Source organism: Mytilus trossulus, chromosome 4, assembly GCF_036588685.1.
Source record: "Mytilus trossulus isolate FHL-02 chromosome 4, PNRI_Mtr1.1.1.hap1, whole genome shotgun sequence".
Taxonomy (NCBI): domain Eukaryota; kingdom Metazoa; phylum Mollusca; class Bivalvia; order Mytilida; family Mytilidae; genus Mytilus; species Mytilus trossulus.
The window spans coordinates 56,156,667-56,183,367 of record NC_086376.1 but is presented as its reverse complement, the minus strand read 5'-3'; the positions used below and the strand labels follow the sequence as shown (position 1 = coordinate 56,183,367).

Sequence of the window (26,701 nt, the reverse complement as noted above, 5' to 3'; positions counted from 1 at the left end):
GACTTATGAGTTTGAATGTCGATTTGGTATCTTTTGCCCCCTTAAAAAAAAAAAATATAATCATTATTATTCTAACACAGTGTTGTAAATCAGGGCTTCCAAAAAATATTTGAGCCAGTTTGACATTTTATATCTGATCCCAATTTTAATCCCTCAGACTTAGTCACAAAAAGGCAATTATGGTAACCAGATGGCCATCCCATTAGATTAATAAAAAAACGATATTAAACTTTACTTTGATAAGAATTTGACGTTTTGACATATACTGTTAAATTGGCAGTGCATCATTCAAAGTATGCACATCAACGTCCTCACATCTGCCTAAGACTTTTCATTTGTGCAAAATGACTTTGTCCAAAACTTTACTTTCGTTTAAAAAATCACATTTTCTTAAAACTGGATGTTGACTTGACAATGGTTCAAGTTAAACATGGACCCTAAACGGATACATTAAATCCCTGTAGGTTTCCAAAGCACAACTGAGTGAAGAAGCTATTTCAACGTTATTTCTTCAACAAAATACTTGAAATGAACATTAAATACAGGTATCAATGATAATTTTAGAATTTTGTAGAAATTTAGGATGCATATCCTTAAATTTCCTACCTGTGCACATGCACACATGTGTTCTAGTTCATACAACGTAGTTCTGACAATTTTTCATTTATCAAACCTTTTTAAATTTTTCATCAAATCATGTTTATAAACATATTTCTTATAATTTAAATCTTTTGAACTAAATCAATTAGATACAAACCGCAGAAATGTAGAAAAATAATTATAATTAGACCGATCAATTTATACAATGTCAGGTACTGAAAATAGTTTACCTGTCACCTGCTCAGGTAAATTTCAGCAGTCCAACAACTAATTAGCCTTGATTAAAATTGGAAAGTATTGAAGGAGGGCTTGTTTTGATAGTAATTAATTATCATGTCACTTTTATGACAGGAAATGTGTGAATGTTAAAGGCAAAAGGTTGGGTCAAAAAGATCATGAATTAAGTTATCAATGACCGAAAAAGCCTTGAATTTTGAAATCTAAAAAGTAGATAACTGTTTCATGCTTTGCCCAGCCGGACTTTTACCGGAATTTATACAATTGTCTGGAATATATGATAGTTTTGGAAGCCCTGTTATGTCATGAATGTAAATCTATACATTTATAATTTCATCATATGCAGGTGATATGGTTCCATTTCTATCTTGAGTATGATAAACTAACATTTGTTAATCATAAACTGTTGACACAGAGATATGTCTTGTCTGTTGGTGGAAAATTTGAGAGAAAAAACTATTTGAAGGACAACAACATTGCTATTAATCCAAAGTCCCTGGTCCGTGACTTAGAGTGGTCAAACTGATAGTAATGCAACTTTACAGAAAATATCTTTGATCCACCACGAGCAGTTCCTATCAAACAAACTTAATGGGACATTAGCTTCCACTAAGACAAATTCTTTTTGTTTCAAGTAATTATTACAGCAAAATTTGGAAATAATATTTCCTTATAAGCAGTCAGTTTGGCCAAAATTTGTCAAAAAAAATTCAAAACATCCCTGATTATGATATAAATTAAGATGAACCATCATTCTTATACAGCTAAAAATTATGATTTGATCCTATAGCATGATATCAAACACCTAGAAAAATCCAATTGAAAGTGCTTGGTATCTATTTATATTTATGTTTATACCCAATACTATCTATTCTTCAGTGGTCATCTCCATGGTTAATTAGATGACGTCTGGATTAAAATATAAATGAAAAGCTGATGAAGTCCATGCGTTGTTAATTAGTTATTTCAAGACTTTTAGTAATTTTGGATGTTATAATCAAATATGAGAATTTGAGTCAAATCTGTGAACATGAATTCAACAGCTAATGTCCCTTTAAGCAGAAAACTTAACATTGAAAACTGCTTGTCAATTGAAAATTACTGGACCTTGGCTTAGGGGGCAGGACCTCAAAAAAGTCATCAAACTCATAAGCACTGATAGACATGAAACTGTATAGAAATTTTCATTGATCTATCATAAGCCATTTCTTCAAACAGGCTTCATTAGAAAACTTCACAAAACTTGACACTGCTGAAAAAGCAACACACATGTCTCGCGAGACAAAAATGGCTACTGATAGGATTGAACCAATAAACACTAGTCATCTTTTATCCTGCTTTGAAGTAAAATTCAACCAATATTCAAGATGAAGAACAATAAGCATAAGGTGGATAAAACCATTATTGATGATTTTCTGTATAATTGCAATAGACTATTTTGGTGATGGTCCACATACAATATTTGTAATGCATGTATGATTGCATTGGTACTATATTACATAGTCTCTAGATTTAGGCATCTCCAATTTGAATCTTTCAAGAAGTTCAATTAAACGTCTTTTGGGAAAATGTGTCCATAAACTGACTAGGTTATTTATAATTACATGTAGAACATGAAACCAAAAATAAAATTTTAATTGATTGATGTTGCCTATCTACCCACCAGAAAAAATCTGAGACTCAAAATAATTCCAATTTCTTCACTTGTTCTTATTTAAATCATTTCCTGCTGGAATGTCCTTTTCTTGTCTAATAACTTGTGTATTTTGTCCAAAAAAAATCCCTTTATACCAGACATAGGTAGGCAACATCAAACAAAGATTTTTTTAAGAGTGGCCCAAGTCAGAGAAAAATATAAATACATGCTTAAACCTATGTTCTACTTACATAACAGCATGTGTGCTGGTTTGTCTGCAAAAATAGTCAATTTAAAACTTAACACCATATGGAAAAGTATTAAAGGGGTATTTGCTATCAAATTCATGTTCACCTACATGTATTTAACTAACTCAAAATCTCAATATAATATCTATAACAAAATAAACAAAAAGTCTATCTAAATTACTGAAAGTCATAAGCAAATTAGATACTAGCATTGATTTGTAATTGTGTATCAACATTTTTGTGTGTTTTGTATAAGATTCTAAATCTAATTACAGGTAACTAGCAAGATAATCTCTGAAGAATTATGTAAGTCATATGACCTGATGTAAAATTGAATATAAATACAAAGGCAAGCATGTGCAATCATATAATGATGATGTTTCTAGGTCTTTGATTTGATGCCATAGACTATAAAAATATGTGAAATTGTTTACCTATATTTGAACAAATATTTTAAGGACAGAAAGAAGGGCTACCTTCTTGTATTACTTTTCAATTTTGACAATCTTATCTTCTTAATAACTTAACATGCTTAGCCCATCCCAGTTGAGGGTTAAATTGAAGTTCACAGGAAAATGAATTTAAACGAGTTGAATCATTGACTTGTAAGCAAATAATACACCATCAATGTTTTGAGCTTATTTTGACAATTTTGAACAAAATATGACTGCTAATAGTGAATAATTTAATTTTGGATGTAACATGTCTTCTGATTGGCTGACGTTATTTTGTTATCAGCCCATAGACATAATTAAGTCATGTGACTGTGATGTCATCAACGTTTTTTCATGGTTTTCTACAGTTTTAAATGGAATTTAGAATTAATTTATAAGAAATGACCCTAATATATTTTCTGTCGATTCAAAATAATATTCGCGCGTTATTCAGTGTGCACCACATATATTATTTTATTTCTTCATAGACAGAAAAAATATTACAATCATTCCTTAAATATTATCACAATCTACTAATATATTTTGTCCAGTTAACTAGTAACTTCCCAACTCACTAGCACCTTTAAACCACAGAATACTTGTACCAAAAAATTGCAGGGAAACAGAGAAGATGATGATCTTATAGATATATAATTTTTTTAGAAATACTAATTTTCCTGGTTTGTCAATGTAAAATCAAGAAACAATTTTCAAAATTTTACTCACTAAAGGTAATGGTGGTTGTATTGTTCAGTTGTAATTTGTTGAAAGTTTAAAAGTGATGGAAGTAGCTACTAGCATTTGATTGTAATAAATCAAATTATATAAAAAGGCTTTTGTTCTATACTTAATTAACTTACCCTCGGTCGTCTAAACAATCTCTCTAATAAACCACCCCTGTTTTCTGGAGGAGGTGGGTCTTCTAAATCTGGTGATGCACCACCGTCGGGACCAAAAGTATTTAATTCTTTAAAACACTCTGTTTCAATCATCTACAGATAAATAGTATATGAAATGTCAAGCTGGTTGCATGGATATTTATAAAAATGTATAAAATTTTAACACAGTGTACAACTACCTTGATCTACATTTCCAAATAATATTACAATTTGTACATATCCAGGAATACAGTACAAGATATAAATATACTGCTATTTGCAAGATCTACACAATGAAACGGACTTAAAAATTTAGCTTCCAAAGTATCAGAAATTAAACTGCAGGATAGCACATAACCCAAACTAGTCTATAAGAGTCCCAGGTGTCCGCGCGGCTTGTGATATCGCACGTAGGCCGATTTTGTTATATAAACACAGTATAACAAACAAAATCGTTCTTGTTATTTTTTAGCTATCCGAAGGGATAAAAAGAATAAAATTGATAAGTTCAAGAGTTAATTTAAAATAACTGCAATCCTGTGATTTGCCATAAATGGCCAATTTCCATTAAAAAAAATACAGCATCACATAAAATTTGTTTTATTTAAGTCAAACTTGCATCAGATTAAAATGATTTTTGCTCGGCATCCTTGGCAGTGTATTTGGTTCTAACTCGGCTATATTTCGTAGTATAAAATCTTTCCTTTATTTAAAATAAGCTATTTTTGGAAGGCATGCGCGAAATCATCGGAAATTGGAGGGACTATCAGAACAGGGGTTTCCCTAATTTTGGACACACATTACACAAAATCTAGAGGATAAAATTAAAGCATACAAACAGAAGATTTTATGGAATAAAAGTATGTTATGAATGTGTTCACACAATATTATCCAATTATTTGTTTTATAAGTTGAATGAAGTGAAGTCATAAGTCTTAGGTGCACGGATACACAAGACTGCACCGTAATTATATAAACTCAAAATCTCACTTAGATTTGCCTTAAATTGAATATGCTTTTTTGCTTTAATCAATAAAAGTAAATACTGAATACTATTTAAGAGTCTCTTTAAAGTGACTAAGGTAAAACAATAAGTTTCACTTAACATACCTCTTGTTGCCAAGCATAAGATACACTGCCTGTATTAAACTTTACATAAAATTTATCATCAGTGGGATCTAAATTTACTCCTTTTACTGTAGAAAATTGTTCTATATCTAGAACGTCTTTACAATATACAGCTCTTCTCTGAAAATAAAAGAATAATGCATCATACAAAGTGCCATTGAGAAAATGAAGACATACTTTTACACCTAACTTTACAGCTTGAATTTTATGCACAACTTAGAGTTTGACATAATGTAAAGGTTCAGATTCTTCTATAGATTTCAGGTGCTAGCTACGTTAAGATCAAAACACCCGGTGGGTACACTTAAATTACTAACTTCGAAAGAAGCTTTTTTCATTAATGCCTAAAGCAAAAACTTTAAAAGTAGTTTTTTTGGTTCGTTTTTCAGTTCTATACAGACAGTCTGGGAATATCTTTCCATGATAAACTTAGGTTCTCATGAACAGTTGGCAAATGTTTATATTCCAGATGGAGAAAAGTATCTAAAGAAAATGTATGATTTGTTTAAAATAAAGTGAAGAGACAGAAGCATGTGTTTACAAATTGTGAAATTATAATTTGAGACGTGTTTTGGCCAAAAGTCAGGATGATTAGGTGTCATAAAGGTCGGACGAAAAGTGCGATATATCTTAAGTTAAGAGAGCTTCGAGAACACGACAAAGGACAACAAAGTGTCATAAGATGGTCTTATGGAATGTTATAATCCTAAGATAGCTTCGCATGAGAACCACACCCCAGGTTACCACAGAACTCTCTAGAAATTTTAATATTGCACCTGAACATCTCTGAAAATTAATTATTTCCTGTTCATTCACGATGTATTTTTTTTGTCAAACCCCCACGGCTTCTTTCAAACATATTTCAAAGTAATTGGTTTGGACATTTTCTCTCTGACCACTATGGTCCAAATTAGCACAATGAATGAATTAAATGTAACAAATAAACCATTTAGATTCTAAAGTATTTTGCTATAGATGAGTTTTATTAAAGACAGGAATCGTATCTCATTCTCTGTAACTTGATACCCTTTTTGGGGCTTAGCATCGTTGATGCTTTGTCCTGCTTTGGTCCCATAGACCCCTCACCCAAGTTCGGGCGTTCACATAAAAATGACCTAGCTATGCCACTGGCTTTCTCAAAATTTCCAGACTGTTTCTGTGATCTGTGCGAAAGCTAAAATCTCCCAAATTGGTATATTTCTCATTTTTAGTTGTTTTAATGTCAGTTATAAGACTGCTGCATAAAGAAAGTGTTCCCTTGCATTGTCAAGAGGTCATACTTTGTAAAAAAAGAAAAGGAAAAAAGATTTGTAATTCAGAGGCCAACATTTACTACCAATGTGGTACAAAGTGAATATTAATTTTGAAGGCCATAAATAATGAATTTGTAGATGGACACGAATAAAACCATAGGATTTAAATTTATAGGTAAGAGATTAACTGTTGTAACTTTTACAAGATTTATATTTAATGACTTATTTTATAGTTTGGTTGCCTTACAAATGTTCAAGATTTTCTGTATATTCTACAGGCAGATTAATTCATTCAACACATATGCCTGCACTATTACACAAACTTACATCGGGAACAAATGGTGGATCTTCAATTCCAGCTTCTAATCGTTTAAAATTGATTGTTTTAAAAAATGGGTGGGCTTTAACTGCATTGGCACCAGACTCCGAACAACCTAGTCTACCTGTTGGATCTTTCTGTAGAAGCTGAAAGAAATGAAAACATAATGTAAATACTTAGTATAAAGATATATGTGGAATAAATTAATCTTTCTCCATATATTTCATTTTTAGAAATCATTTAAATAGGTCAATTCAAATATATGTTTTCCCGATCATTTTATACTCACGAGTAAAAGCTACCATATATATGATCAGTGTTATTAGTACAGAAATTATATTAAATAAGTCTAAGTTTCAATTTTAAATATTATAAAACATTAAAAGTTTCACTCATGCCAACAGAAATTTTAGAGGTTCCAACTATCATAGGCAAATATTTCTGGATATAATTCTGTTCTGTTCAGACAGATTTTGAATATGAAAAAAATGTCCTACTCTTATTGTATTACATTTCTTTAGTTTTCTAACCAATTTGATAAAAATATTTCTGATAAATCCAATAAGCCTGTCAAAAGTAGTAATTCTGTAATTTGTTCTTATTTTAAATGAAATGAAGTTTGTAAAACAAACCTAACCTGTTGACAAATATCACAACAATCCGGATTAGAAAATTTAGATGAGTAGACTTCTCTATCTTCTTTCACTCGACGATCCACCTCCTCTCGCCGAACTTTCTCTTTTCTTGCCCTAAAAGGTCCCTGTCAAGTATAAAGTTTAACAGCTGATTAAATTTGACCTTAACAGAATATAATGCTATTTTATGACATTTATTTATCAACAATTATACATAACTTTGAGAATTTTGCATTTCTTTGACAATGTTTTTTGTCATCTCCCCAACATGTTTTTTTTTCTCTATAACAGGATCCCAAGTTTGATGTATGAATAAAAGATGACTATTTTGACATTCTTATATAAAAGTGTGCTTAAAATACTTCTAAATGATTAAAGCTTTATAAACTAGGTGTAGTTATCTTTGATTGAGCTCTCATATGATTAGTAATTTTTAATTTGGATAGTCATACTTTAGAAAATTATTACAAAGGTCACAATTTGGATTTACAGTAGAAAGTTTATTTCTTACAATTTTTTTGGGGGAGTAGCTATTAAAAAAAGATCCTATATAATTAATTTAAATTCTCCCAGTATAACTTTTCTATAATGTAGAATAAAACTTATTCCTTCTTTCAGCTTTAACAAGTGAATCTGTGAGTTATTGCTCACTAATGATACCACCCCCCCTGAAAGTTTAAGGTAAACATGAAGTTGTCAAGTGATGAATCTGAAAATGCATTACACAGTATAGCTGTCTCATATAAACCACGAAACCAAATTTCAGAAAGCAGTGTATTGTAGTTTCTGAGAAAGATGCAACGAAAATATTTATAGGACAGTTGGATGGACAGACAGAGGTAAAATAGTATACTCCCACTTTTTAAAAGCAGGGGTATAATTATTTGCACCAAACAATGGTAGATAACTCTTACCTTGCCTTCTATCATTTCATAAATAATACAACCTAAACCCCACCAATCAGGACTAAATGAGTATCTTTCATTTTTCACTACTTCTGGAGCTGAAATATAAAAAAACCCTAACTGTTTTAACATCTTCTAATTAAGTATGCCATTACATTTAGATATATAAAGGCAAAACAAGTTCAAGTAGGGTGCAGAAGAGCCAGGAATTTTTGTTTGGTCAGTTTATTTATTCATCTACAATAGCTTGCAATGAGTTAAAGGTTCATCTAACAAACAAACAAAGTTTACTTTTGTGCAATACTTTGATGCATGAAGTATATACTCAGGTATAAGTGGTGTAAATGGATATTTAAACTTCAAACTAAGATTACACTTTGCACAAAAGAAATATCATTTAAAGTTAAGTTGAAGAAAATTACGTCATTACTTAAGTATATTACATTTTTTTCATGCATTTTTTGTTTAAAACTTGAATTGCTTTCAAACTAAGACAGTTTTCTAACATGTCTAATACCATCTAGAATATATTTATTCTAGAATTTGATTAATCAATTTTTGTTTGATTCACGTCAATGATAAATATTTCATGCATATTAAGGATAAGAACCAATTAAGCAATACATCAAAGAATTAGATTCCCCAAATCATTTGCTCAATCAACATTGTTTCAGCAATTTCACAAATCGTTTCATATAATAACCAATTGAGTAGTTTCTATATATAGGGTGACAATAAATACCCTAAATTTTGCTATGGAGACCATTCCAAATCTTCCTTTTAATACTTACCCATATAACCTACAGTTCCTACACGACCCTTAATTGTCTCCCCTTCTGGCACTTCCTCTGCTAGTCCTAAATCTGATATTCTAACATGACCTGTAATCATATTCATATTTAGTTGATTGTAAGAGCTCAATACCACAAAAAATAGCAAGCACATGTAAACTAAATGTTGTAGAGGGAAAGTATTTATAAATTAATTTTAAAATAGAATGAAAAAGAAAATAGACACTGTTTGGCCATACAACTCGACTCCTTTGACAAGTTTTCAAATTAACTGTCAACAGTAACTATTAATATATACATAGAAACCATTAATTTCTAAATTTTGACTACCTGAACAAATTTTTTAAGTCTATATAGTCTTTTGTCAACAAATTCTATAGTCCATATTGGCTAACTTGATTGAGGATTGGCCCTATTACTGATGTAGTTATACATTGCCTTTTAGACAGAACGATATTGGTTAACTGTTGTAAGTGTTAATGTGAACTGTTTATAGCTAATTTTTGACAAAATTAAGGAACACATGCACTCTTAAGGCACTGATGGTACCAATTTTACAGTTTTATTGACATTTCAATCATGTTACTCTGAAGCATAAATCATAAAGGCATATCTGTTCCTCTTATATTAACATTAGTGTTTTGAATCTTCTACTATTTTGTTTGAAATAGTATATATGCATCATATGTGCTTAAATACCCGGTTAACTCATTTGAATTCCTGTTTTGAGCTTCATAGTTTATATAATAAAGAATTGCAAACTTCAGGTCAGCACCTATCATGGGAGATATCCCCCATAAATAGGGATAGTTGGCAGGTCTGAATTGGTTGGTATTATAATTAACAACTTAGGGTAACCATGGATATTTATTTATCTAAGAAAATAGATAATGGGGAAACATCAAAATTAAAGGTCACAAATTAGGTAAATATGCTTAAAATATTATATTTTTGTCTGGAAAAGACGTCTCTACTCTAGGAGAGAAAGCACACCTGTTTTTAAATGGATTTGTATTTATTAATTCAAATTGACATTTTTGAAAGTTTGTTCCCCAGGCGCAATTTTACAATTGAAGTTAGAAATATCAAATTTAATACTTAATTGGCCAAGTAATACGTATAATAAAAACTAGAAATGAACTATTTAAAATTTCCTAAAATGTTTTTCAATTTATTTTTACAATAGCAGAGAAACAAAGCAGGCACTGCAGCAAAACCCATACCATGCATGAAAATATATGCGGCAACATATAAATTTTGGCAGGTGGCCCATCAACTTTTGATTATTGTTAAAGGAAGTAAAATTTTGAAGAGCGATCAGGAAAATTGTGTTCATCTTCAGATTTCAATAAGAATAGTGTATTCACTTTAAATGAAATGATATGTTTTGTTCTCTGAATGGAAACAATTATACACAATGGATGTTTACAAGAAGTTAATTACAGCTGAAAATGACCATGTAATTAGATATTAAATAACTCACCATTGTCATCTAACAATATGTTTTCTGGCTTCAAATCTCTGAAATCATATACATTCAAACATTAATGATACTGTAATTCAAAAAATAATTGTGTGCATTTGTCATGTTTGTTACTGAAATTTTTACAGAATGGACAAAAAAGCAAGATAAATTATTATGATTTCAGGAAAAGCTGAACAATTTGTAGTATTTAGGACCTCCTATTGACCAATACCCACACCAGAGGGATTGTCAGAATGTTTTAATTTGAAATATATCATATAAATTGAGATTCAAGTTCCTGCTTATTGAAGTTTTGGAAATTTGATCCTTTTACACCAAAAGCTAAATTCTATTCTTCATCTTAATTAGAATGAAATTTTAAAGAGAAGGAACACAACTACATGCTTCAAAATATTAATTTTCTTTTTTAGATTTTAACGAGATCTTATGTGAACATACATATGTACCTATAGAAAACTTCTACTACATGATCAAAACTTCATGATAATGACACAAAATTTCTATAATAATGGCATTTCATGTCGCACATACTTATTAATGTCATGTACCTGTAACTATTAATGACATCTTACCCCAAAAATAAATAGAAATTATAGTGATGTGAAAATAACTTTTTAATACATGTTAATTAAATTCTCATAATTTTTCATGATATTTTGTCATGCATCTAATTAATCATTATATAACAATGAAAACCCTTTTAAAGCCACCAACATTTGCATAAAACCAGATTCAGATTCAGATTCAATATTTTATTATACTCTCACCACATACAAACATAAAATGAGATTCACATACATATATTTAAAAAATTAAAACATTTGCATTGCATGTACCAATTCCTAAAAAGATTTATGAGAGACTTTTAAGATATACTATATACATATAAACATATTTTTACACATTTAAAATTAAAAATTCTGACACAATATACATTTTTACTAAATGATATTAAAACATTTGTTTCTTTAAAAACTAGTGAAATAAAATACTATTTCTTCTTAATAAAATGCTGTTGCAGGTTTTGGCAACTATAGCAGCAACATTGTCATTACTAAATAAAAATATAAATTTTTCATTATCTGATAAAAGGTTAAAATGTTCATTAAAATGTAAAGCTTCATGTATCATGATTTGTCTTAGATCCACATATAATGGGCATTTTAAAATGACATGCATTTCATCTTCAACAATAGAGCTTCAGTTAAAACATGTCCTCTAGTGGACTTCTTTCTTTTCATATCTTCCAGTTTCTAGTTTTAGTGGAGCTACCCCACATCTAAATTTAGCAAATGAACTTCTGTTCTTTAAAGATATAATATTTTGCAAATAATTTTCAGTACAATAGTTATTTTTAAACAATTTGTAAGTTCTTAATTTACTTCCCTCTGCATATGCAGCAACTCTTGTACACCAGTTTGATTTAAAATTATCAAATACATCCTCCTCAATTTGTTTAATACAATTTCTGTTTAATTCATTTGATTCAAAATTACAATATTGCTCATAATTATACAATTTTAACATTTCTATAACTCTAAAACTCCAGTTTTTAATTCTAGTATTACACTTTCGTATAGACCACTTAAAAATTTTAAAATTTATCCTGTGTGGGTCCATTATGGAACACCTAGCCCAATGTCTCAAGACACTTGACCATTGTTTAACGCATGGAATTGACCAGGTCCGTGGTATATACCTGTGAAAATACCAGGAAATACTGGCAAATACTGGTAAATTGAAATTTAAATAGGACATTACTATTAACACCAGTCCCTACCAGCTCAATCACTGGCTAACTGGACAAATATAGTCACAGAAAACAGACAAATAATAACGCTTTTGTGATAGAATTTTAATAATTATGATTTTATGTAAAAAAAATAAAAAATAAAAAAGAATAGCATTTTGTATCATTTTTGAATCTAAAATAAATCAAGACACTGAATGATTATTTAAGGTATATCCATGCCTAATTAATCAGAAATAAGTCTCTGAGAATTAGCAGTTTAAAAATAAATGCGTATAAATATGTTCATTCCTGGTAAATAAAGACAATTATTGAATTCATTTATTGAGTACATATGTATATATAGACTGCATAATCATTGATTGTAGATTAGTGGTAATGTTTATAATCTCATTCAACAAATTTTTAATGTCCAGGTGATATTCACACCATGGACTGGTAGTAATTAATGACACATCATCATAGCGATAGATCAATAATATAAAAAAAATCTGTGTACTGTGTACAGAAAGTAGTCCCTCCTCTGGTGACTTTTTGTATTGCGACATTTTGCCCTACATTCAAGTGCTGTTAATCCTTCACCTTATATTATCAGCTAAGTGGTTAGAACTACAGTAATGACATGATTTATAACAAGCTTTTTGAAATTATTAAGTGTTGTTTTCCTTTTTTTTTCATTTTCAATTCATGGTTTTAAAGAAATAAAATAGAACAACTAAAAAAAATAAAACCTTGCAGTGTGTAATTTATAATGCCATATTTTTACATACCGATAAACAATGCCCTTTGAATGAAGGTCAGCAAGACCACACGTTATTTCTGCTGCATAGAAAACAGCCCTATCTTCTTCAAAGCCAGGGTTGCCCATATTGTGTATGTGAAACTTCAGATCTCCACCATTCATAATGGTTAACACTAGACACAGTGCATCTTTTGTTTCAAATGCATAGGCTAAATTAACCTGTTAAAAGAAAATATACAAAAATAAACTTAAACCATAATCTATCCATATTTAATTTAAAGAAGAATATGTATTAGGACACCAATGCCCTCACCAAAGCTTGGCCCACTCTAAAGCTTGCTTATAATATTCGTAAATACTTTTTGACAGCATTTGATGTCAATTGAAGTTTTCAAGTTTTGTTTTAGTATTGTGTTACAGTTACATAAAATTGAATGCAGGAAGGACGATCATACAGTTAACGTATCACTAAATGTCCCCTTCGTATAGCGACAGGCCATTACAATGAATTGTCTAGCCTTTTTCCTTTTTGATTATATCAAACTTATACAATTGGTTAACATGTTATTGACATAAGAATAGAATATTTATAGAAGACATTGATAGCAGGCAAAACAAAAACAGTGAATATTCTGAAACAACACTTACAATAAATCTCGAGTTTATCCTTTGAAGAATCTGCTTTTCATTTAAAGCCATTCTCTCTCCATTTCTCTTCTTTATTCTTTTCTTTTCTAACTTTTTACATGCATACATTTTACCAGTTGCTCGTACTTGACAAGCACATACTTCGCCAAAGCCACCTTTCCCTAACACTCTGTACATACGAAACGTGTTCTTGGTTACAGGTTGCCTGAAATAAATGAAATAAGTCAGAAAATTAAAAAGTAAATCATGTTAATAGGCTAATGTAAATGTGGAATTACAATAAGAGTTTGTTTGTTTTGTATGTAAACATTAAAATTCCAAAAAAAAATTAATTATCCATGGCTACAATTTATGTTGGTTCTTTTTCATAATTGAAAAGAATATCATAATCTGAACAAATTAGAACACAAATATCAATTGTGATATCATTATGATGTAATAAAATTGACCATTTTAAACATAATTTTGGCAAATTTAAATATAAACCAAGGTTTTACCATAAATCATATGTGCACATAACATCATGTAACAAATTATCTTCATGGTTCAGACATTTACACATATTCAAAATCAATGACAAAATCTCAAGTTGGTATGGTTTCAATATTAAACTGAATAAAAACAAGACTGTTCTGACAGTCCAAATTCAGAAGATTGGGTAATTATAGTCAACTTCTATGTAAGCACTTGTAAAGAAAAATGAAAACAATGACAATAAAATTTTGCTCTCATGAACACATTTCTTAGAGGAGAATTTTTTTTTTTTTTTTTTTTTTTTTATCAATATATCAATCCTACAAGCATTGACAAGTGTGTGATAAGACTGATTTATAAATGTATACTATTTTTATTTCTAGTTTTCATGAAATAATCAACACATTAACCAACAAAAAAAATCCTTCTTTTATAGTTATATATATCCTTTAAATAGTAACCAAATAACTATGAAATACATGGATATCTATTGTTTTCTTTATTTGTGGTAAAGCAATTCTTTTCTTCAGTTAAATATCTATCCTAATAATAACCAAAAAACTTATACAAACATGTATGTATATCTATATTTTCAACAGTTATCGTAAAAACAATCGACACATTTACCAAACAAAAAATCAATTTGGTAAACTGATCAATATAATCACAGTAGGAGATACTGACAGCTAATTAATATTACAAGTCATATGGTATTAGCAAACAGGTGCGAGACAGTTTTGACATTTAAGTCCACATTTTCATCTCTAAACTGATTCTCTACTGTATTTAAATTAGCAGATTAGGGAATTCTGCAAAAGCTCCAATCTATATTGACAGGTATATCCTATTACCAAAAATCAATATATATTATTGTACATGTAATTGATCGTCAATGTCACCTGTAAATATTTATAAATGGAAAGAACATTTTTTTTTTTATGTAAGCTGTTTTTGTCATGCCTAGTAGGTAAATTCTATTTCTGTCACAAATACCATAATGTATGTTTAATGACCTTTTAAAAGGAAAGTGGGAATTTAAAGTTTTAAATTATGTAAGCCAATATGCAGAAATTTATCCAAGTGGAATTTTTTGTAAACATTTGAATGTTCATTTTGTTCAATTTTATATCAATTTCATTTTATTGAAAGTCCTGTTTTTGAAAGTTTTATAACAGAGATTGCATCAGCCATGGTCACAGACTTGTTACATGTCTTTTCATAACAATCAGATTCAAATACAATCATGATCTGCATTTTAATTATAACATTTTTTTTTTAAATCACTGTGTTACTTACTGTTCTAAATATTTCCATTGCAGATATCTTTTAAAAAACAATGATTCCAGAAATTCTGAGAATGGATCTCTCCGCAAGTGCTCTGTCACAGCTCTGTTGGAAATAAATCATAAAATAAGATCTAAGTTTGCACATTACTTAAGAATTGAAGGTTTAACTGGTTCAGCATTTGATATTTAGAATTTAAGAGTAGAGGGGCACAGAAAGTTGACGGGCTTGTGAGCATGGTTTCTGGTCAGAATAAATGGAGAGACAATAAACTAAAGGTGTATAAATTAATGTATTTTTGAGTTGTACAGTTTTCAGTAGATGAGACTCCAAATTTTGTTTTATATAAAGTACCTCCTCCTATCAATGCTATTATTTTTTTGGTTACTTGCTATTTAATTAAGACTGTTTCCAGTCTTTTTCTCATCACAACTTATGTAAAGTATTTTTCATCCATATAAAGCATGTACAGGTCAAGAACAATCAACCACTATAATTATCATGAAGATGTTTACAAAGTGAGTTAACCATGTTAACTGGAATGATGAACAGAAACATTATAAAGCTTCTTTAAAAAGAGGTACATGAATGTTTGGCATGGGTAAATTACAGTAAAATTTTGACTTGAAAAAGGTCATGTATGGATCACCCAAGGGTTATAACTCTTCCATCATGGGTTTAATATTTTCATTTCAACTTGATTTGGCGTGAGCAAAGGCTCCAAGTTGAAGGCCAAACTTTGACCTATGATGGTTTATTTTTACAAATTGTAACTTGGTTGAAGAGTTGCCTCATTGGCACTCATACTATGTCTTCTTATATCTATATTGTCTATGCCTTTGTACACAGATAAACAGACATCACATTCAGGTCAGTGCGCACCACAGAGAGTCAAATCGTTAACAAGCATACCACTGCCACTGCCCAGCTTAAAGCATCTTCCGAACATTTGAAAGTCCCTACCATGTACTGGTTACCGAAATTACACAAAAAACCATTTAAATTCCGTTTCATCTCCGCTTCGAGTAAGTGTTCTACTACTAATCTATCAGTGCTTCTAACCACCTCCCTTACTACTATCAAAGAACTGGTTATTAACTTTTGTAATAAAGCTTATGAAAATAATGGTATTAATTATTTTTGGAGTGTTAAAAATTCTTTAGAGGTTTTAGATAAAATACATGCTTTCAATGGTCCTTACAATTCTGTTGACAGTTATGATTTTTCTACTCTGTACACTACACTTCCACACAATCTTATAAAGAAAAAGTTTTTGTATTTGATAAAATGGTCTTTCGAAAAATCTCATTGTAATTTAATTTGCTGTAACTCGTTTAAGGCCTTTTTCTGTAACGAAAAAGGAAAGTATGCTAGATACACTTACTGGAAATGTGAGGATATGATTAAAGCTTTAAACTTTCTGCTTGATAACATTTATGTACGTTTCGGCGATAAAGTGTATCGTCAGGTAGTAGGTATTCCTATGGGCACCAACTGTGCCCCTTTAATAGCAGATTTATTTCTATATTGCTATGAATCTCAGTTTATGACCAAACTCAGTAAAGACCCATCATTGTTACATTTGGTTGATACATTCAAAAATACCTACCGTTATCTGGATGATATTTTTTCGTTGAATAATCCAGAGTTCTCTAAATATACTTCAGAAATTTACCCAAACGAACTTACTTTAACTAAATCTAACATAAACAGCAGCAGTTGTCCTTTTCTAGATTTAGACATTTCAATTTCAAACGGGAAACTTCACACTAAAATTTACGACAAAAGAGACGATTTTTCATTTCCTATTGTTAATTTTCCTTTTTTAGACGGCGATGTGCCTTTGGCTCCATCATACGGTGTTTATATATCGCAACTTGTTCGGTTTGCCCGTGTGTGTTCTGATGTCATAGATTTTAACGAACGTAATCAATGCATCACTGGTAAATTGTTGTGTCAGGGATTTCGATACCATAAATTACTTAAAACTTTTACTAAATTCTTTCATAGATACAAAGATTTGATTAGTAAATTTGGCTATACCTGTAGAAAGCTTATTAAAGATGGTATTTCTCATCCTAAATTTTATGGTAATATTGTACTTAAAGCGAGGAAATCACTATGTGATCCTTGTAAACTCATCGAACCTTTAAACAAACTTATAAGTAAGGGTTATCGTACCAATATTGTAATTAGATCTCTGAATATAGTTCACATTGGCACTAATATTGATTTTGTCATTAGCAAATTAAAACATAACTAAATTTCATTACCTTTTGAGGCGAGATGTATAGGGGACACATCCACGTTAACTTTTATTTCTATAGAAGTCGCTCTTCACTATACTACTACCTGTCGATACATTTATTTTTGGCATTGCACTAGTCATGTCTTCTTTGACTATTAATGACGTTAAAATACTAAATCCCTGTGATGTGTTTTAGTCGATTTTAGTCTCTGATGCATGATTTTTTACTATTAATTGGTTTTGGCTTTTAACTAGCTGTCAGTAACTGCGAGTACTCTCAAATCGTATTTTCTTGTTAATTCGACCTGTTGATACTGTTTATAATGCTTTTTTGTCATTTTTTATTTATATGGATCTTGGCTGTATACCAGCTTTGATTATTTGTAATATCTTCAATTTTTCACTTATTCTTACAACATTTGTATAAACTTCAAGATTATAAAAAAACGGTTTTTTGCTAAAGTGAACATTGATTGGTTAAATATTTCTCAGTGTGTTTGAATTTGTTTGATAGCCTTTTGGTCATGACTGTTTGTCTCTAATATTTAATTAACTGTGCATTTGTACTCAGATATCGCAGATCAAATTTATTCGTTCTTTGTGTAATCATACGTTTTTTGATTGAGTTAAGTCTGCTAATTGATATTTTATCGTATGTTTTTATATGTTGTGATGTTATGCTATTGTTTCAGAAAAAGGGAGAAGGTTTGGGCCCATTAAAACGTTTAATCCCGCTGCAAATGTTTGCACCTGTCCTAAGTCAGGAATCTGATGTACAGTAGTTGTCGTTTATGTAATATATACGTGTTTCTCGTTTCTCGTTTTGTTTATATAGATTAGACCGTTGGTTTTCCCGTTTGAATGGTTTTACACTAGTAATTTTGGGGCCCTTTATAGCTTGTTGTTCGGTGTGAGCCAAGGCTCCGTGTTGAAGGCCGTACTTTAACCTATAATGGTTTAATTTTTAAATTGTTATTTGGATGGAGAGTTGTCTCATTGGCACTCACACCACATCTTCCTATATCTATCATATCACATCTTCTTTTTTATATCACACTGCAAGGTCCTATAGCTATTGCAAGACTCCTCCTTTTGATCAAATGTTTTAAGTTAACATGTCTTTCCTTAAATTCATAAAATATTTAATGTTCAGCTAATAAAGGATCTGATTAGCCCTTACTGTGGATTCATTTATTTTCATGGGTACCAATTTTCGTGGATTATGGAAAACTTGGAAGTTCGTGAATATTTATTTTCGTGGTTTTGCCGAAGTCCACATACAAGCCTATAGAAAGTTTGATATTCGTTGAATATTTAATTTCCTGGTTCACCCATACCCACAAAAGCCACGAAAATTGTTATCCCACGAATAATAATGAATCCACAGTATCTATAAAACAAATATATGTTTTACAGTCTGTGCCGAACTGTTTTAGGGTTTGTCTGACCGAAAGAGAAATTTGGACTTTTCTACTTTATCTATATATTCAACCAAAATGACAAACAGAGTTTGGGATACATTGCCTTAACTAGTCATACTTACTCAACACACGAGGTAAAAAGGTCCTTATTAGCACTATTATCTGCAATGGCTTCCTTTATTTTTGAGACCTGGACGCCATTTAAATGACTAACATAGTCCGGAGACTGAAAGTAGAAAGAAAGCATACAGGTTATTAACAAATTTTCTCCTAATTATCTTGCAACCCTAATAAAAACATTAAAATTGATATGGAAGCAATGTCTCATTTCAGTGTTGCAAGGACAAAGATTCAAGTAAAATTGTGAAAGGAAATGGGGAATGTGTCAAAGCGACAACAACTTGACCACAGAGCAGACAACAGCCGAAGGCCATGAATGGGTCTTCAATGTAGCGAGAAACTCCCGCAACCGTAGGTGTCATTCAGCTGGCCCCATAACAAATATGTATACTAGTTCAGTGATAATGGACGTTAGACTGAACATGTGAAGCAAGATGATGTAAACGATGATATAAACGTGACCCATAATTTTCAGTTTATTGGCTTTTAAGTTTCAAGTAATATATCAGCTAACAAAATAAAACAAGTTATGAATATCTATCTATAAACCTCAATAATTGTAGTGACATTTCTGGTGAAATACCAGACTTTATATATCAAATAATTTTGACATTTCTGACGAAATACCAGAATGTATCAAACATTTTTGGAAAGTTTATAACATTATATATTTTATGGGGTCAATAATATTACATTTGTAGAAACTAAGAGACTCAGATATACATTGATACTATGTTGTTTCTTAATTTGGCATTTATGGTCTGAAAATATTCTTTTATATAAAATTCCTCAAAAATAAGGAATAAATATGAAACATGCTTTCCTTTTTCTATAAAAGCTCATCTTTCTTTTCTTATGATATAACTCTTAGGTCTGAAAACAGTTATTTTGTAGTGCATTTCTTTTAGACAAGAAATGGAAATGAATAATTCTCAATTTCCTGGAATTTGCTTTTTTCAAATTTAAGAACATACCTTTGTGTCTAAATATTTGTCAAATATAGAAGTAGCATCTGTTAATCTCTTCTCGGCAGGACTGACTTCAAATGTGGACTACAAATAAAATAAAAATAACAGGTTTGAAATTCATCCATTCATTCATTTATGTACACTTACAATAATACATAAAGTTTTTAAGATAAAGCCCCAACATTGTCCCAGTTTCTAGCTAAAATTCAAATAAGAATTTAATGGCAATTATCACATTGAAAATAGTTAAAACAATCACAATGAAGCTATATAGGTTATAGGTCTTTTTAGAATATATAAGCATCAGCTATTTTTAATGAAAAAATTGCAATAACTTTCAATTTTTTACCTCTTAAATGAAAAAAAAACAACATAAATTTTCATTGTGAATGAAATTTAGGACTGGAACATAGAGCGAGAATGAAGACATAAGACCTTTGACATGACAAAATGTTTTTTTTATCTTTGTTTTAAAGGCCTAAGTGTGGATAAAGAATACACTTACTTTAAACAAAATTCTATGGGTGTTGTGTAACTGTCAATGACTAATAAGAAAAGCTCAACATAAAATGTTAATTTTCTCTTCCTACATGCATTTACATATACTTCAAACATTTCTTCCTCATAAAATAATGGACATTTTAAATGGGAATCTTTTGCTACTTTTATCAATAATTACAGCAATACACTGTCAGACATAAGATATACATGTTCATGAATTTGATATAAAATCAGCATGTGCTTGACCCTTAAAATGTCTGATATGTTGGTTGATTTATGCACCTCTGCTAAAAACAGGTATTAAAATCAGCAAAACAATACTATGAGCTCATTAATCATACCCTCTACATGAAAAAAGAATGACCTATTGCTGCTGAGAAAATAAGACAAAATTTTCTGATACAACATCACCAACTTACATTCTTACCTATCAAGGACCCACAAAGTGCATATATACAGAGGCAAAAGAATATTGACCTGGATCATGTACATCAATTTTTCAAAATGACGTTTTCAGCAGAGAGGAAGCAGAAAATTGAAGGAATTAAAATAGGTATTGCACTGCATAATATAACGAGATGAAGCTTGGTGCTATAAATAAAAAAGCTAATAGCCTTGGGCTTAAAACTTGCAAAAAAGGTAAAATAAAATCATATTTATGTGCATAACATTTGAAAAATGAGAAGCTTAAATAGAGGAGACGAAAATTGAAGGAACTGATAATGCGATTGAGAATAGCCAAATAAAGCTTGGTGCGAAATCTCAAGCTGTAACTTCCAATTTTATGGACAGATAAGAACCAGTTAATCTCCATCCTTAAGAGAACGATAAAAACAAATGCACATTTGTTTTATACATGCACTAAATATATACACTTAAATTTAACCCATACATAAGAAAAATTTCACAATTACAATACAAAGTGTAACTTTCTTTAGAGTTCATGCTCAAAATAAATGCACACAAAAAGAATACATCTGTACATTTCTGTATACATCGCATTAGGAATCGAACCTCTTGCAATTTTTCACCATCTGTGTGGTATTTTGGGTTTGAATACAGCATATTTACCCTTATCACAAGACATTCAGGTCTTAAAGCAATAACTAGACAACTGGTAGTTGGGAAAATGTGTCCAAGATTGGTGATAAGTCTTCCTGGTGACCCTTACCTATACCATTAATATTAGCATGCAATTTAAAAACACTGGGTCTTTCTAGTACAAATATCACAAAACAGGGTTAATTTTCACATCAAATCATGAAAATTTTGCTTGAAATATTCCAGAAAAATTGTCTGCTCTGCTCTATGTAAAATAACCATTTGTCTTTTCCCTCTAGATGTTAAATGGGCCTCAAGTGACTCAAGTTAATTGTGTAAAATGTTGGGTTTTTTTTTTAAATCTTTTCCTCTTCCTCAACAGTTTTGGGTAGGTAGTAGTCCTATATTGTTTGACATGTACTTATTGTAAAACCAACGAGATGTCCTTGCCTGAGGCAAAATAAAAGGAATTTTCATAGTTGAACATATGGTAGAAAAAAATCAATATGAGGGAAAAAAATGTCTCTGACATTGATAACATATTCCTGAAATTGACATACCCATGAGTAAAATAGCTCTTTCATCTCAGACATCTTTCATTCAATATCTAATGTCAAAAAGATTTATTCTCAAAATAAGAAAATATTTTAGAAAGGATAAATATATTTTGATTGGTAAATGAAAACAAGCCAAGTGGAAAATTTTACTTTAGGATCCATTGAAATGTGAAATACATGTATACAAGAGGCCCATAAAGGTCTTATAGAAGGTGATCACAAAGAATCCAAAAAGTTTTCCATTGACGTATTCTAATGTATGATATCCCTATAAGATTGAAAATTTCGGACCCACACAATAATTTCATTAGTTTTATACCTTTAACAATATGTAGTTCATTATGGTTCTACAATGTATGTGGTGGTAATCATTTGGTTTTGGGGCAGTCATCAATTGGACTGTCTGGGTTCCCTTTTTGACATTATCAGCCAGATCCATGTACATGTCTATCTATAAAAAGGTTTCCACAATAAACTATAAGAATGTATATTTAATATGGACTTTTTAATTTATGATCCTAGCAATACTTTGATTTTACACACACACACAAATCAATCTATTTGTTAATCACTGCATAATATTGACTATTTGTGAAGGAATAATATATATTTTTAGAGACCCAATACTTGTAAGTGCCTTTCAGAGAAAATAATATAAGCATAAATTTGTATATTATAGCTTGCACACCATTTAAACTAACAACCCTGAAAATATCTTGGTTGTTAAAAATGCATAACACGTAACTTTTTAAGCTCTTTTAAGAACTTGTCACCTGTAAAAAACCTTAAAATTTTATGTGACATTTACAAAAGATTATAATAAATTTGAATGGATCAGACTAGTTATACATGTACAAAGAATTTAAACAATTGAATATACGCACTGAAGTTACATCATGTACACATATTTTGTCTGTCAGTGACCCACTGCTGACTTTACATGTTCAGACTATTAAGCATGTTTAGCGAAAACAAAAATAATCTTTAATCTTTGATAAAAAACCTTTGTGAATTTATCTGATTACCTGCGTAATTTATAAAATTTGTATACAGAAAATGAGAACAGGAAATACCATTTGTTTTTATTCAGATTTAAGAAAAAAAATCTTTAAATATCTTGTTTGGTAGCCTGCCAATTTTCATGTATTTAGTTTTTGGTTGATCGAGGAGTATTTTTCTGTAGTATTTGCACCATTACAATTCAATAAAATAATAACAGACCCAATAAAGCTGAAACATAATTTCATACTTTTTTTCATTTTTGGAATTAGTACCCTAAATGTGGTACATTCTTAGATGCTGTCTTTTTCATCCAATTAACCATTTTTAAGTAAGCAATAACTATCTTAAAATCACAATTAAGACATTATTGGAATAACATTCCAGTGATAAAAAAATCTCTCAACGCTTTCTCTAATTTCTATTACAATCGGTAAAATGTTTGAAGTTCTTCTACAAAGCTATCATTATAAATGATATTTTGGATGAAACAAGTACAACTAGTTGCAAGCAGTATGACGTATAATACTTTCAACCTCTGTAATTATAAAGCTGTTACCCTTAAGTATTTATAGCAATATCTCTATCAAGTAATCAGCTTTCCCCCTGATCAGTATCTCTTTACCTACTTACTCCTATCTTAATTTAATGGGAAAATGTAACATGAAGTGCCTATAAAAATCTACATTTTTTAAGATGAATATAAGATTAAGGATATCATTAATATCTATCTACATGTATATAACAGCTAAAGTTATAAATCATGGAAATGATAGCAAAAACTACCAACACGCACAGCATGTTTCTGAATACCTGTTTGATTTCTTAGCTCAATTTGTACTTGATAAAACAAAGGAACTGTATTACTTCTGATTCTTATCAGAGAGATCACCAGGAAGGCTCATCATTTTGCAGATAATATGTCTAATTAAATTTTTTAAGTTTTAAGTCTGTATAAAAATACATGTATATAGTCTAGTATTTAAAATGCAGTGTGTAGTATGGCATGATTTAACTTCTACAAGTCTAGCAAATGTACGCTTGCTTTTGGTAACTGGTAGCATTTTAGATAGAAAGGTTTATTATTATTTTGTTTGTGCTTGTTTCCATAATCTTTTCCACCATCATTATTATTTTACTGAGTTTTTTTGTGTATTTTGATAATGGAGATACAAAAGGGGAGGGAAAAAATTCCCCCAAAATTGTTTAATATTCCCATGTAAAACAAAGTGATGTGGTACGATTGCTAATGATCATGAGGCAACTATCAATAAGAGTCAAATCCAGAGGCTGTTAATCATGTAGGTCACTGTAGGGCTTTGACCAAAATCACAAAATAAGAATCAAAAATGTCAAAATCATTTTAAAATGGCCTGAAACATCAGATTTCCACAAAGCTAAATAACAAAACTTACATTTAAACAAAAGACACAAAGTATGGATCTTAGAAATCTTAAAAATTATTGAAAGCTAGATCAAGGCCAAATACAACAAATAAATAAATTATTATCAATCAGCAAACAACCATCAGATTTAGTGTAAAAGACATCATAAACAGACTGTGAAAATGTTGACCTTAATGTTTTTCTTTCAATTAAATACTTTGGTGATAATGACATATATGTTTTACTTGAATGTCTCAGTATATTTATAGTATTCAATCTTTTTAGACCAACTGTGAAAATGTTTTTTAGACAAACTGTGATTAAAGGCTTGATATTTCGTTTGGCACCTGTCTAATGTTGATGACTGTTTATTGCTCTTTAGATAATGTTTAGTTATTTTTATCATTTGGTTGCTGAATCATTGACCTATAACTACTGTTAACACCTGTGATCACCTGTCTTTATTCATTAAGTTAATATATACAGAATTTATATATAAGCAAAATTCAGTGGAAACACATCAATTTGACCATTTCTTTGAACAAATAATTTTGCTATAAGTTGAATTTTTCTAAAAACACAATTTTCATGGCATAAATATCAAAATAAGATCCATGCATGTATGAATGATTTTAGGAGTGTCTTAAACCTTTAAATCCAAGGAAACATAATTCAAGGATATAGAAACAAAATATCTCAAATTATGAATAATTTATATAGTTCACTTTTATTTCCACGTGCCATACACAACATACAGTGAAGTTAAGGAGCTGCATCACTTAGGAAACTTAGGAAAGGCAATAAATTATTAATAAGGAATTGACAATCACTTCTATTAGACTTGGATGTTAAGTGTTAATAATTGTCAATGGTATATTTATATTTATATACAATAAAATATACACTCAGTTCCAGCATAAACAATTTAAGAATTCAACTTAAAGTGAAATAAGTACATGTGCTTATATAAATACAGTGTAACATTTCATCTACCTTATTGAGTATAGCCTATTAATATGTTGGCAGACACTTACTTCAGGTACAAGTGTATCTAGAAAACTGAACTTTTTATCAGTTACATATTTGGTCACCAAACATTGATAAATAAACAAAATTAAGCTGAACTTATTATATTCTAATTAGGAACTTAGAAAATAACCTGAACAAGGATTGTTGAAAATTAAAATTTGAAGGTCAAATTTAGAAGGGCTTTGTTGCATAGAACAGAATCTTCAGACCAAAAAAAGAAAAATATTGTAACATTAAACCTATTGATCAGAGTAGCTTAAGAATGGTGATCAACTCAAAACATACATTATGTTATGACTTAAATAAGAAACTGTATTGAAAATAGAGTTGTATTTCATAGATACCCTACATGTACACAACTGAAGGACAAAAGCAATTCCATTGACATTTTCTTACAAAAACACAACTATTCTAACAAAATGTGACTCCTATGGGACAATGACTGCTGTTCATATTGATAAACCCTGGTTAGTTCCACACTGGATTGGTCATAATTTCAAATGACTTTACAGGACATGGCTTCAAATGTACATGTACTTCTTTCCCAAAAAATCATGTGATTTTTTTCAAGCAATAAAGATGAGCTTTGTAAATGTGATTGGGACAGAACATTAACAATCTGCAAGTGGGACTGTGAGAGTTCAGTAAAACAATCATCAGTTTACTACATTTGTACATAAATTAAGAAATAATCAAGTGGTATTTATAATGTGAATAATGTGACTGGGCGGGTATTACAATAATATGAATGTGCTTTCTGATATCTGTATTCAGATTTGTCTGAAATAGCAAAAATCAATCTCGCATTTTTGTCTAGTTTTTAGAAATCACATGCATGTACATGATGTATAAAAACAAATGAATGCAATAGTTTTTTTATTTACATATTCAGTTCAGAACTTCACAGAAAACTAAAATTATTTCACTGTTTAAACAGAAAAAAATACATTACTACAGAACCCTGAAAAAGCCTATGGGAACAGT

General features: G+C 30.1%; 1 protein-coding gene across 3 annotated transcripts in view; it reads right to left on the bottom strand.

Moving 5' to 3' along the window:
• The window catches only part of LOC134715577 (G protein-coupled receptor kinase 5-like), a 39,152-nt gene that overhangs the window by 7,102 nt on the left and 5,349 nt on the right, over window positions 1-26,701 (bottom strand). Inside the window, exons 4-17 of one of the 3 annotated variants that reach the window (XM_063577842.1) lie at window positions 22,624-22,755; window positions 20,212-20,289; window positions 19,240-19,343; window positions 15,461-15,553; window positions 13,691-13,895; window positions 13,071-13,261; window positions 10,548-10,585; window positions 9,065-9,154; window positions 8,283-8,371; window positions 7,371-7,493; window positions 6,742-6,879; window positions 5,144-5,281; window positions 4,016-4,147; window positions 2,725-2,748 (exon numbers count right to left, since the gene is read on the bottom strand). In XM_063577842.1, coding sequence (XP_063433912.1) covers window positions 2,725-2,748; window positions 4,016-4,147; window positions 5,144-5,281; window positions 6,742-6,879; window positions 7,371-7,493; window positions 8,283-8,371; window positions 9,065-9,154; window positions 10,548-10,585; window positions 13,071-13,261; window positions 13,691-13,895; window positions 15,461-15,553; window positions 19,240-19,343; window positions 20,212-20,289; window positions 22,624-22,755 — 1,575 coding nt within the window. The remainder of the gene's footprint in view (window positions 1-2,724; window positions 2,749-4,015; window positions 4,148-5,143; window positions 5,282-6,741; window positions 6,880-7,370; window positions 7,494-8,282; window positions 8,372-9,064; window positions 9,155-10,547; window positions 10,586-13,070; window positions 13,262-13,690; window positions 13,896-15,460; window positions 15,554-19,239; window positions 19,344-20,211; window positions 20,290-22,623; window positions 22,756-26,701) is intronic. The other 2 variants (XM_063577843.1, XM_063577844.1) reach the window with 2 other exon arrangements.